At 38.8% G+C, this 14991-nt stretch overlaps 1 protein-coding gene across 1 annotated transcript in view; it reads right to left on the bottom strand.

The window, feature by feature from the left end:
- The window catches only part of PDE11A (phosphodiesterase 11A), a 3012459-nt gene that overhangs the window by 1845141 nt on the left and 1152327 nt on the right, over nucleotides 1-14991 (bottom strand). The window contains exon 3 of the mRNA XM_044075310.1: nucleotides 5239-5328. Within this exon, the coding sequence (XP_043931245.1) occupies nucleotides 5239-5328 (90 nt within the window). The remainder of the gene's footprint in view (nucleotides 1-5238; nucleotides 5329-14991) is intronic.

Below are 14991 nucleotides of genomic sequence, written 5' to 3'. Positions count from 1 at the left end.
AAATCTGAAAGAGTTATCAGTTGAAGGCATTCTTATAGTTTGCAGTACTCAAGTTGTTTCTCTGCCACACTTAGGTACTTAAATCAGTTTTGAGTGGGTTGTCATTTTTCTGCATTTTTACTGTCTCTCCTCTGAAACTATAGCTATACATTGACTTGGATTTTACAATATCCATTGGTATTTTTCTGAGTTCTTAAGTGGATTATCAACATTGTTCATATAATTCTGTGTTTTAGTCACTTTTCAGATTTAAAACAAAAAGCCAGCTTTGGTCAGCCATGTGCGTGTTTTTACTAGAATTTGTGGCAATTAAACCCAGATGGAGTAGGACATTTCTGCTGTTCTGTGACTCCATTTTGCATCCAAGGAAGTATTTAAACTACTACACTCGTCTTACCATATTAAATCAGTTTTGTTTTTCCCCACATACCCAACATTTCCTTGTAGTGCTTTTAAACTTGGAGCCTTTTGAATTGCCCACCCCTCTTGTATATCTGGCCTTAGAAGTCCCTCCCAGTCTCATCTCCTGTATAACTGTCCCTAGAAGATTCTCCCAGTCTCATCTCCTCTGCTTATCTTTCTGGGTACTGATAGATGAAATAAGGAAGACCCCCCCCCCCCTAAGATTGTTAAACTGCCTAGAACTGCAACAGAGGAAAGGTTGCATGGTCTGTCTGAGGTCTGGAATGCACAGGGAAGCTTAAAGTGAGTTTGTTTCATTGGCCAGATGTTTTTAGTTGGTTTAGTCACTTTTTTTGAATTTATAAATTCTGCTGCTCATCGTGCAGCAAAATTTAGCAATGCTTTGTGTAGCTGCAGGAATTTAGAAACTAAATTTTCTCTATAAAATTTTCCCTGTAACTTTACTTAATACTCAATTGCATAAACATGTCTGCATGCTGAGCAGCACTGCTGCACAAATCTGGCAATATGTAGCTGAGCTGTAGTTTCTATCCTCACAAAGCCCAAGTTAGTCTGCTGTAAATCCCTGCTGTACCACCCCTTTGTAGTTCACCTACAGCAGACCTGACACCATGGATGTGCACTTTCCCAATTTCTCTGCCACCATCTTGGTAGATATGGGCATCCTTAGGCAATATAAGAATTGTTTCATGTTCACTGACACCCAACTAATCCTCAGAGAAACAGATACAGTATTGGAGGGATGTAATCACACAATATCACTAGAGGAAAGACCCTCACACAAAAGTTCTCAAAATAATACCCAGGTTGTAAGTAACATAAACATTACACCCACCATACACAGTACTGATCTAACACATAGACTAACATATGCTGATGCACTTAAAAGCAACATTCCTAAACCCCAAAGACCTCCTAGACATTTATCGTACAAAAAGAATCCTCAGCAACTCAGTAGCACTTCACCAAAACAACAACAAACACATCACATACAACCAGACTCTTTGGAGCCTCTACTACAAAGCCCATATGGCACACCAACACATTACCCAATACTTTAGTCACAGGAGACTCTATTGTGAGACATACAGATGTTCTGCTCACCAGGCTGAATAAGGAGAAAATCATTGCTAGTTGTCTACTTGGAGCCAGGATCCACCAAATCACCTGTGCATTCAAGTCATTAGATCACAAGTACCAATATGACTCAGTCATAGTCCATGTAGGTGTAAGTGACCTGAGACATACATCCCTTAGCTATATGAAGAGAGACATTATGGAGCTCTAGGACTGTGTCCCCGAGGATGGTATTTGCCTAGCACTGAGCAGCATTATACCTTCACCAGGGATGATGCCACAAGATTAATAAAATATGACCAACTTCAATAACTGGATTAGTTTCTAATGTCACTCCGGGGGGGGGGGGGTTACAACATTTGTCAGCATGGCAGAATATGGCCAACAGACCATGTTGCTTTATGAAGGATCTCTCCCTTCTAGGCTTTTTAAGCTTGGCTAAAACATTGTTCTGCCCCACAGAGCCTTTATTAGGCAATGTCAAGCTGACAAACCTTTCAACATAGCAAAACCAACCCAAGGGGATCTAAAGATGCTACTGCTCAATGCTAGGAGTCTAAACAAGAAACTACACTCATTCCAGTGTCTTCAGTTACTGCAAGCCATGGAGAGCACCCCTGCAGTGCAGGACTATAATGCCCTCCACATGTTTAGGCCAGCTACCGCACAGGCTGGGACAAAAGGTGGTGGTGTCTTGATCTATATCAACAACAATCTCACCTTAAGATGAGGAAAACAGGACAACATGCTTCAGCTTTTCCATGTCAAGATTTCAATAGGGAAAGTCTCATATCATATCCTTGTAAGCTATAAGTCACACATTATGACCCCAAACAACTATAACTTAGATTTACTGGAGGCTCTCACCACTCAACCCAATACCATATTCATGGATGACCTCAACTACCCCACTATAAATTGTAATACTTACACAATACCTAAACTTTGTATACACAAACACCTTGAACCAGGTAATTCATACACCTTCTAGGGGTGCAAACATTCTTGACCTAATACACACAAACATGAGAGAATGCTGTACCCCCATCCCGGTGTAGCATTCTTTCTGGTAAGGTCAGATCACAGAGCTGTCTCCTTTGTAATAAAACTCAGTTCTCTGAACTCAGCTAACCTTGCAACATTTAGGAACTATTCTACAGAAAACTTCATATTACTAAGTGATAACTTGCCAACATTTCAAGCCCCCTGAACCCTGACAACATAGCTGCCTATATGGAATTGTTCATGGAAACCTTGTACAATCATGTCAATAAATGCACAGAGGCAACTAAGTCTACCAGAAATATCCCCAGAATTAACTCAAAAAACAATCCTCAGTGGTGGACTCCAAACATAAACAAGTTGTACAACAAAAGAAAAAAATGGCATAGCTAAGATTAGGAAGTGATGTACACAGCATGATAAAAACACCCTCATTAATCTAAACAAACAACTAAGAGGGCATATTAAGATTACTAAAGCTAAGTTTAATGTAAAGATCTCAGGTAAAGTACAACCACAAGACTTTGTTTAGCTATGTCTGGCACCTCAAAAGCAGCACACAGCAGTATGCAGAACTGATTGTAAATGAAGCCACTTACATGGAGCTGGAAGATATAGCAAATCTGATGACCAACAAATTCATCTCCAATTTTAGCCCCCTCTACCTCCACCGCCCCCCCCAGAAATACCATCAAACACCCCCAAACTATCACTAGGCAGAAGGTCCTAGATGCACTCTCCAAGGCCAAAACTAGTGCATCAATGGGCCCAGATAATACCCCAGGATGCCTTCTAAACAGCCTGAAACATGACTTACTGGGACAGCTGTAGTCACTGTTTAAACTACCCTCTAGAAAGGCGTTGTGCAACAGAAACGAAGAACTGCAATGGTCATCCCTCTGCACAAGAGTGGGCCATCAATGGACCATGGTAACTACAGACCAATACATCTGACCAGCTTCATATGCAACACCATGGAAAGAATTATCATAGAAATGATTAAGGTAATAGAAAACATGCACATACTGGATCCAACCTAATTTGATTTCATTTAGGCAAATCATGCCTACCTGACCAGATGGACTTCTTTGGGATGGTCACCAAGGCAATGGAAGAGGGCAAAACAGTGCATACTTCCTACCTTGATCTGACTAAGGCATTTGATACAATATCCCACTTAGGCATGGTAAACAAACTCAAGAACATAGGTATGTTATGTGTTGGATAGCCAGCTGGCTCTCAGATAGGACCCAGGAAGTTAGGATAGGGGAGATTACCTCCATAAACAGGCTGGTCAGGAGTGGAGCCACTCAGGGCTCTGTGTTGAGTCCACCCATTTTTGGAATCCGCTTCTTGGAAAGTAAGGGCAATGTCAAGGCTCTTTGGCTGACCAAGTCTGCAGATGATTGCAAACTAGGAGGAGTCATAGATTCCCCCAAGACACTAACCTCGTAAAAGAAGGACTAACACAGATAACTGACTGGTGCTGATGCCCCATCTTAAAACTCCAGAAGTATGGCTGGCTCACCCAGTGCCCTGTGCCATTCTCTGATCTACCACGCCACTAACTTTCTCATAGTGAAGAACAAAATAAAAAAAATAAATAAAAAAAAGGAAACATGCTAGACTGCTCATGGCAGTCTGAAAAATGCCCCCTCCCTACCAGCTCTTCAATGGAAGAGCAAAGAGAAAAGGAAATGCAGTCTGACAGACTGCTTAAGGTTGTTTGAGGCACACTTCTCCTCACAGGCATTCCCCCTTCCCTATAAGCAACAACACAAAAACATTGAAAGAATGCAAGAATGGCACTCAGATTGTGCCAGGGGCTAATGCTCCCCTTGCTACACTACTGCAAAATTCAATGCTAAGAAATGCCTTTGGGAAGTCAGCCACCCTAGGAAATTAACTTATTGATGATACATACCTTAAGAGTAGAAGCAGGAGTCAGGGATTTGGGTACATATGTAGATAGTAACCCAGTTTTCGACCAACATGTGTCTAATGTAGTAATGAAATCATTCTCTGTTGCTCAACTTATGAGCAAGAGCAAAACATCTAGGTCTAAGGAAGTAAGTCACTGTTCCACTGTATTCAGCCCTGATCAGTACCATCACTCAGTGCAGGTTCCTCTTTGGTATGCGCATAAGCAGTCACATGCAGCAACTGGAATGTCCACAGAGGTTCCCCACAGAAAGAATTTAGGGAGTAAACAGTGTGTCCTATGAAGATCATCTCAAAGCTCTATCTCTATACGCTATTTCCTACAGACTGTTGAGAGGCAATCACTCTGACAAACATCTTGCATATAAACAAAATGAATAGCATCAAAATTACTCAATCTAGGGATTTATACTTTGCTTGCAAGGAAAACAGAACATGTTGGATGGACAGGTGTGTGTCTCAGAGAATTCCTTTTCTTTGGAATAGGCTACCCATCCATGTGAAACAAAGCTCTTCCCTAAGCTATTTAAGAGAAACATCAAATCAACTCACATTTAACAATATTAGTTATAACTGCCACCTTTTGTATATGTAATGGTTCAGACTGCTACATTTCTATGTTATAGATTTTTATACTATAATAATAATACTTTATCAGTCTAAGAAGCCTTACAGCATTCTTTAAAATAGAAAGAACAGTAAGAAATTAGCATTTACTCTCACAACAGCAGTCTCAGAAGTATGTGAATGTTGTTGAAACTAAAAAAGCTGATCAGGACAGTGATGGCTACTTACTCTGCTTCGGTCATACTCCTTTCTAGAAGCTGCAAACAGCTGAGCATTGGATATGGCGATTCCACAAAATGGAAGATACATCTGCAACAGCTGGTGTATAAAACACAAAAAGAAATGCCATTATCACTCCTCCAGATTTGTCTAGTTCAGTCTTAGTTGTAAAAGGAATCAAACTTTTGTAAAATTGTTCTGTATGCACCACTTTATAGTTCATGCCTCAATTTTTCTTAAGTTGTTTTGCATCATATATTGTCCTTGTTATTAACATACATAAATAAGTAAATATTTTATTGTAGACTTTGAGAATGGCAGAAAAAAATCAATTGCTTTATATTTGCAATACTTCCTTTACCATGTTACAGTCATTATTCCAGTTCCTTGAATATAGTTTCTGCATATCTTTAGGATTGCCATGTCAACAACAAATAGTTAAAACTTTTGTGTATCCTTTGAAAGTTTTAAAAAATCCATATCCTTTAAAGTATTTAAAAGTAATTAATGATATAAGAAGGCGTTATAATTCAATAAGTTTTTACCAGTTCATTTCTCATTGTCATACTTATCTGCAAAGAACTTCTCAGCAGATAATTAGTTGAAACCAAGCATGCTTGTGATATGAGCTATACCAGTGTCTGAATGCAATAAATATTTATGTTTTTTACAATACTTAAATTGAGATGTCACTGACTATAAGATAACTGGTAGTGATTAGTCCCATTGCCTGCGGCAGACTTGATTTGTTTATACTAAAACAATAACTTTGACTTCACAGCAGAAGAGTTGTGAGTATACTTTTACAATTACACTACATAGGCCAGAACTGAACTGAACATCTAAAAACTAATGTCTTTCGGCTTTTCACGGTTAGGGGTCGCCACAGCGAAACTCCGGTTCGCAAATGATTGGCAGTAGATGTTTATGGTGTCGAGAGGGTCTTTAAATGTCACTTGACCGTGGGGAGGACATGCAGACTCCACACAGAAGGCGCTCCAGCCGAGAATTGAACCTACTGTTTACATTAACAGGGCATAGGGCTTAGCACTTTAATCAATAAAAAGAAAACAAAATAGCTAGAATATTAAAGTGCAATATAAACTTCATAAATATTTCCATATCTATGTTTTCTAGTGATTAAACCTATTAATGATGCTTGCTAAAGCTTTTAACATATTGCTAGTATAAAGTAAGCCTCTTCACTGAAATGTGGTATTATGCAAATCCAAAATGCATAGAACTCTGAATATATAATTCTTTACTTTTGGAAATAAGATTTAGTCCCAGTATATTGTACTGCATGTGAATTTATTTCATTATATGCAATTAAGCTTTCTAGAGAGCAGTAGTCATAACTGCATATGTGCATATTGGATCAGGTTTAGAATATGGCATCACTTATATATTACGGGTCGTTGTAGTACCAGAGAAATAATTTATTACACAAGAAACTCTAGCCCAGAATATCATACTATGTCTTCTGTCTTCTATTCATCTTTGTCAAAAATACAGACAAAAAGTAAAGGAAATGCAGAAAACAAAAGTTAACTAGGAGGCATTGAAGGATTTATAGCAAGGCCTGGTAGTTAAAAAATAAATTATGAGAAAAAAGTGATACAGTTGGGAGGATGTTTTAAAGACTGACAGGTACATAGAAGCAATTCTAGCGAGTGCTGACAATGCAAAGTATTTTTGCTGAGTGATAATGATGCTTGCATTCTGCCCTACTGTTGTTCGACCATGGAGTTGGTATATAGGTTTGAAGGGTGTGGGAGTGTCCTCCTACCTTGGAGTTTCACTGAAAGTGGCTTTTGGTAATTTCATGTCACTGTTATTTCATTCAGTGAAATTTTCTTTGGCTAACAGACACAATTCTGTGTGTTTAAATCCCTGGTGTCTCCTTACTATGTGATTATGAGTAAGCCATTGTGCAACATTTTAAGCCTAGCCAATCTACCTCAAAGGCAAGAATCAAACCCTGTAACTTGTGCCTGTGAGGTAAACACATTAACAACTATGCCAACACCCATATACTACAACCTAAGCCAAAAAACAGAGATCAAAAATCAAACCTTTTACCTTGTGTCTGTCAAGCAGATCTTAATCATTATGCCATTTCTGCCTGAAATAGCACACTGGTCAGGTCATTTTAAGCTTAGCCAATTTCTCATCAAAGGTAATAATCAAAGCCTGTACTGTGTTTCTGTGAGGTAAATACCTTGACCATTATGTCAACTCCCACTCCATGTCTACTACATCACAATATAAGAAGAGGCCTTTCTTTCTGTTTACTTTATGATTTTTGAAGTAGCCACTGTATACTTATGTTCTAATTCTTTTCTGATTTTACTCACAGATGTATCCAGAGACTGAATGGCATTAGGTTTGAAAACATGATATATTTACATACACTAGATTCTGTGCTCTTCTAGTTTGTTCTTTTTAATGTGGATTTCTGACCTTGTTGAGTACTTGCATGTCAGTCAAGAAAATGTCATATTGTATATATATGTCAGACATCAGAAATTTGAAAGTTAATTAAAAAGTATATAAAATGAGCCAGAGAGCATTCAAGAATGAAAGAGGTAGACAGTGAAGGCACTGGGGACACGGGAACATGCACAGAGGAGAAGTGAAAATCTCTTGCTTAAGGTAAGTTTCATTGACGCCATTGATTTAAAAGTTTGTCAGCAATGCTCGCTAGGGTGAACAGTCATTAACAGTAAATCTATTGGGGAATCTGTGAGGAATTTAGGAATGTGACAAAATGACATTGGCTCAGTGACATGGTTCAGAAATTAATATATAAATAATGAAAAAGAAACAGGGAAACAGGGCATACGTTTTTGCACAGTGGCCCAAGTGTGGACGTCAACAATAACTATTTAATTTAGTTGTTAGAACTTTGGACTTGCCCCATGCTAACTAATACAATCCCCACTGATGAAGGAACAATGTTTTACAAAGCCGTACTTACGCTTACTCTTAAATACACACTAGTAATTTTTCCATCCTCTCTAATAATAACTCTTTCTCTTACCAGGTGTATAAAACAGTGTACCCAGATTTATTGAAAATTCACCAAGGAGATAGCATCAGTTCATCAGCTTGACCAAAGCTGGATAACTTCCCATTAATTTTAGTGTAAAATTATTGCTTAGCATATTAACCTAGAAATTAATATGCCTGTAGGACTGATCTTGACACTAAACGAAAACTGATAAAAAATGACCACTGATATCTTCATCGGCCTCCCATCAAAACGTAGAAATTATCCATTATTTGTTTAGACATTTCTGATCAATTTACTTCTGATCTTCACTAGGCTGATACCATACCTTGTTGAAGATATATCTGTTTGATGAATCCAGTTGTGCAGAAAGTATAACTTAATAAAAACTTTTTGCTTCTGTTCTCCCATAATTGTTTAACCTATAATGTCTTATCTTCCACTCCAAATAAGCTGATGAATACCGATAATTTTGTATTTGCATGCATGTTTTATAGTGGTGCACAAGTTATTACTACTGCTGGACAACTCGGTTAATTTCTTGTACACAGTGTCTTTTGAGGAGTGTATCCAGGTCCTTCCTGTGTCCATGTATGTTTTCATCAGCAGGATGCCTGGTTTCCATTTATATCCCAGAGGTAAGGAGTTAAGTGAATTGATGGCACTCTAGGTATCCATGCATTGTGCATATGAGTCTATGTATGTGAATCTATACATGGATTTATGTCACATTCATATTTAGTGCTTCTTTTATGTCTATTGCCCTGCCCACAGCCCTTCCCTTGCATTATTGGTTGTAACATGTTGTTTTGCATACATACACATGTATTTAAATCTATTGACTGGGGTAACAAACTGATATAGCAAGGACCTATTTCAAGCAGAGTCCAGGTTACAGAAAGACATCAGTAAAAACTAAATGAAAACTCCAGCCAAGCTAGAACTTCCAATGAAGAAACTTTGAAGCCAAAGGCTAAATAATTAAACAAGAGGCACAAGTCCTGAAGGGTTACTTAGCAGGGGATATTTCTGTTTTAATGACTATCAAAAACAGGGACAGTGATCTGTCTTACAAAGTATCAAGTCTCATTACTGACTTTGGTGTTACACAGTGAAAGTCACACATCATCACCTTGGCTGGTACCCATGTTGGTCTTACATGAAATCATGCTGGACCCACACTGCTTTTGGAGGAGATTGAGCCTGGCACTTCCAAAGCATTTAACCAGCTTATGTCCAATGTTATTACACCTAATGCTGCCTACTCTCCAGCTCTGACAGTTTTTGACTATAAGATGTTTGCCAGGGGATATTTTAATATAGTTCATAAGTCACAAATTAGCAACAGGATACCTGGTTCTCTTCTCATCTGCCATCAGGTAATTATTAGAATGGACAGTTACAAAGCTTCAGCAGTATTTGTGAAGGTCTGACAAGGAAGACATTGAAAGCTAGACTTTGATGCTGTAATACATTAACAGGAATGTTTAAAAAACTGAAATTGGAAGGGATCACTTGAGGATGTATGTGCTGGTGCTGTTGCAGTTTGGGAGGCCAGCATTTAGTTTTTGTCAGACTGCATCCCTATATTGATGAGAATTCTCTTCAGTTTAATGGCCATTTCTTTCTCTGTTTCACATGTCCCTCTCTATGTGTTGTGTGGCACTAGTGGTTGGCATTGCGTAAGCTGTACTGTTGATATGATGATCACTGACGTGCAGGTCTGGCTGTACTGGCACAGTGTTTATAGGTACATATACCTTCAGCTCTGAAAACACTGCCATTGTATTTTTAGGTGTATAGAACTTCAGCTCTGAAAGCACTGCCATTGTGTTTTTAGGTGCACACACCTTCAGCTCTGAAAGCACTGCCATGGTGTTTTTAGGTTCATACACCTTCAGCTCTGAATACATTGCCATGGTGCTTTTAGGTGCATACACCTTCAGATCTGAATACACTGCCATGGTGTTTTTAGGTGTATACACCTTCAGCTCTGAACTCATTGCCATGGTGTTATGTGTATACACCTTCAGCTCTGAAAGCACTGCCATGAGGGGTTTAGGTGCATACGCACTGCCATGGTGTTTTAGCTGGATACATCTTCAGTTATGGAGTTACTGATGCAGCATTTTAGCTGAATAACACCTTCAGCACTGCAGCCATTGACACAGTACGTTTAGCTGAATACAACATCACCTGTGGAGACACTACCACAGTGTTTTAGCTGCATATACTTTCAGTTTTGAAGTTGTTGATGAGTGTTTTTAGCTGCATACACTTTGGCTCTACTCTGCAGTCACTAGCGCAATGTTTTTAGCTGCATACACCTTGGCTCTGCAGTCACTAGTACAATGTTTTTAGCTGCATACACCTTGGCTCTGGAGACATTAGCACAATGTTTTTAGCTGCATACATCTTGGCTCTGCAGTCACTAGCACAGTGTTTTTAGCTGCATATAGCTTTGGCTCAGGAGGCACATTATTTTAGCTGTGCAATCTTTCGTCTCTATAGCCACAAGCACAGTGTATTTTAGATGTGTACATCTTCAGCTTGAAGCCAGTGGCACAAATATTTTAACTGCATACATGTTTGGCTCAGGAGTCATAGGTGCAGCCATTTTAGTTGCATGCACCTTACATTATATGTCCTTTTCTGCTTTGACTTTGTTAATTTGCAGTTCAGTGCTTACTTTCATGTGATCATACGGGTGCTGCCTTCAGTAGTTGTGGAGATGTATATCTTGCATTTCAATATGTTCATATTCACATATGAATGAAGGAATTACAATTCTTGCCAATTTTAGTACACAGGGATGTTATTAATCTTCTTGACACCAGATTATTTACAGCCTGTTGAGCTAAGCCTAAAAGACCAGTCAGACAAGAGTAGTAGGTGTGGAACCTCAGAGGTAGTTATAGTCATCTGAAGGTGTACAGGGTCTGCACCAGCATGTAATGAGAAGAGGGTTTTACTAATAACATTCCTGGTGTATCATTTGATATTTCAGATCCAACTGCACTGGCTTCAAGCATTGTATATCTAGTCCCTTTATCCACAGCATAAACTTATGTATATGTAAGGTACATTATTAATGCTCACATACTTGCAATACATGCATCACAGGGGTGGTGATGGCTAAGGGATTAATTTTGCACAGCTGTGATGTTGGTGCCAGGTACATTGCAGCAGAGTGCCAATTGTCTTTTATCAGCTGTCATACTTGTAGGGACATTCCTTTCCCTGTGTGCCCAAGCATTATTCTCAAGTGCTGCTTTGCAGCTTACGATGCCCATGAGGTTAGTTTTACCATGTTGGTTGAGTGTCATGGTAGGATTTGTCACCAGCAAGCTATATACTAGACAAGATCTGTAAATGACTTGATTGTTAGGAGTGCAGTGTAGATGATTCTAACTGTGCCATCAAAAGTACTCATGCATTCAGCCCATCCTGTGCCTCATCTGGTTAAGAGACATGCTGCAGCAAATCTTCCTGCAGCTAAAGGTACCAACCAGGACAGTGATGGTGCTGGTCTATATGATACCGCACAGGTGGTAGATCATGATCAGGGGTACTATATGTTGTCCTTAAACAGATCAGGCTCTATTACAGCTGGACTTTACAAACAGAATGTCCAGATGATACAAAAGGACAAGATCTTGAGGATTGTGAGATGTAATAAACATGTTCTAGCACTTGATTATAGACATAATTAGTCCCTGCTTTGCTGCATGGGAACAGCCAAAGACCTTTGACTCCATATCAGAGTATTACATCAGATGTCACATCATGACTTGGGCTGACAAATCTCACTCTGAAAATCACCTTCCATACTGAGGAGACTTCATGCTACTAAAATTATAATCCTGGACTAGTGTTTACCAAGTAGGTAGCTCTCCATACAAGTAGGGTACACTCATTCTAGTTGACTTAGTGTACTTGCTTTTGTGATGCAAGTATAAGACAGGCAAATTGTTGGCATGCAGTTGTTGTTTTGCTTATGTTCCATATTAAGCTGCCTTTATGTTTCACATGTAGCAAGAATACTACATTTTTTTGCTTACACTGACTGTTCAGAAAGTTCTGTTGCTACAGATGTGCCAGATACTTTGTTTGCTATAACTACTACAACTTGGGCCCTGATGTGGTTGTTCCTCTGACTTATTGTTACAACACATGTATACAACAAATAAAACAGTGTCAGACCTCTGCACATTCTCTATGGCATTCTTTTTTTTTCCTTTGGGGATAATGTTTGTGACCATTATGTCACTGTATTAATGCTCAAGGGCACTTTGTACTTGTAAAGTTTTGCACCTCCTTTCAAGCTGTATTCTGCATATAATGTTATGTCTGTGACAGATGACTGAATTGACATAGCTAGAGTGTTTATTGTTAGATCATTGTTATATGAGAAGTAATATTCATCTGTCTCTGAAATGGATTTTATATATTTTTCCTAACTGCAATTATAAGTCAGGCTTTAAAGCATCCTTGGACTGTTCTAATATTTAAGGAACAAGTAAGCAAAGTAGTCTACCAACAGAAAGTAAGTCTGAACAGACAGGGTGCTAATGCAAGTTAAAATGACAAAATATGTACAATGGACATCTTGTTACTTTCTTGGAAAGAGCCACAACATCGTATTTTCATCAGGTCTAGTAATAAGAAACAATCACAGGACAAACCCCACTCCTAACTAACCTACAATCTTCACTCAAATCACAACTCTCCTCTTGCTATAACAAAATTGCCAAGTTTGCTACTGGCCATAAGTCCTCCACACACCACTGTTCATCTCTCCGCAAACTAAAATGGTTGGAACTGACCAATCATCTTACCTATACACAACTTACTCTTGCACACAAGCTAATTTTCAACCCTTCCCTCTGTCCCTCCCTTTCCTCTACCTTTAAAATGCACCTCCCTGATAGACTACTAAGATCTATAGAACTATATAAACCATCTCATCCCCAGGAAAAAATCTCCTATCTTATAGTCTAGCTTGTCTCTGGAATTCCCTACCACCACCCATCCGCATCACCTCAAACAACCTTTCATTCAAAAAATCTCTTCACTCACATCTAATTTCCCAGTGGGAATGCTCTTGCTTTCCCCCCACATAATCTCCTCCCCTCTTTTTCTTTTACTCTCCTAACTCAGATATCCTGATCTCATTTGTATTAAGCCTTTGATATTGAATGCATAACATGCATCGCTTAGTGTAACCTACCCTGGATGTAAATACATCTCAGTTATCATATTGTAATTTTTTCTTTTAGATTGCAGTATATGAATATTAATCACTAGTCTGTTGTACTTGCAATGTTTTTACTAGGCCATTGTAACTATAGCTATAATAATTTGTAACAAAATATCTTACTGTAATCTTCTGCTTGTTTTGGAGCTTTTCTCCCCAGCACTCCATTGAAAATGGGTTCTTTGTGACCCAATGGACTATCCTGGTAAACCAACTGCAAATAAATAAATGAATAAAAATAAATAAAATAAATAAAGTATAACTAGTCATTTCTGATTTATCTTGTAAGTATTTGTAAATACATCACAAAGTAGGATGGGTATGGGTTTATGCTACTGTAAAACTGCAATCTTGCTTTCAGTATGAGTTACAGTGAGACACTGTACCATCATGCCTTCTACAACAGCTATTTAATAATAGAATGAAAACCAACTTTCTATAATAAACTGACAATACATCTGAAACTTCAGAATGTCGTTCTCACTTGTACTTCAGTAAAGTCCACAGTCTAATGTTTATATTGATGTGCAGTTTCCCTTACCATGCCAGGCTGTTGTTTCCAGTTATACTGCCTATGTATTATGGTGTTCATTTAGTGCTGTTGAGCGATTTCACTTCATGGTGAGGATACCATTACCAGGCTTAACTGTGACTCATGTGTCACAGGTACTGTAACGTGCATTAGCACTGAGCCGAGTTAAAGACCACAACTCATTGACTTTGCAATCTTTTATTGAATAAATGCCATTGACAACCATTAATGATGCCACCATACTTCAGATGTAACATATAAATCAATAACCATTAAACCGTTAGCTCAAAGCCGGTTAGCGTGACCCAGCCGGTTCTGGCTGCCTCTACAGAAGAGGGTGCATAATCCAAGCTACCTTGGACCTGGGGGCAAAAAGTGCTTTAATTCTTTCTTCCAAGTCACATACCCCCTTGATGTGGCAACCAGTCAAATCTGAGTTCAACTTGAGGAGAGCTGAGACTGCTGAATAGGAACAGGAGGAAAACAAGAGGGTGCAAAGCCATAAGGCCACCACCTGACTCTGAAATAAGGGTTAGATAAGGAGGGGCATTGGGCCTGCTGATAAATCTGGCAAGTGGAGGAGTAGTGCTCCCTTAAAAGTGGGACGCCTCTTCACCCCCCCCCCCCAAAGACTCATGCCCATGGACAACTCTACCTATGAGTAAGTTGTCTTTATATTTTATTTTTTGTTTGAAAATTGTGACTTTAATATGTCAAAGAAGTTATGTTCCTTCAAGATCCAGCAATCACGAGTTGGCAGCTTTACATAGCAGGAGAAGTGGGACCCCTTGCATTTTTTTAAGTGAAATGGCAAGTTTTTATAATTGCTGTTTCACTGTCAGTTTAATACTTAAGAGATAACACTTCTGAGTGACAATCACTTATGTAATGAAGTTTAATGATGCAGCCTGTGCTTACATGTGTGTGATTTTTTAAATTCAGCCCCTATCCTCTGTTTTT

Source organism: Protopterus annectens, chromosome 6.part0, assembly GCF_019279795.1.
Source record: "Protopterus annectens isolate FY-2018-M chromosome 6.part0, PAN1.0, whole genome shotgun sequence".
Taxonomy (NCBI): Eukaryota; Metazoa; Chordata; order Ceratodontiformes; family Protopteridae; genus Protopterus; species Protopterus annectens.
Note: the sequence above shows the minus strand (reverse complement) of the source record. Positions and strands in the feature narration are given on the sequence as shown.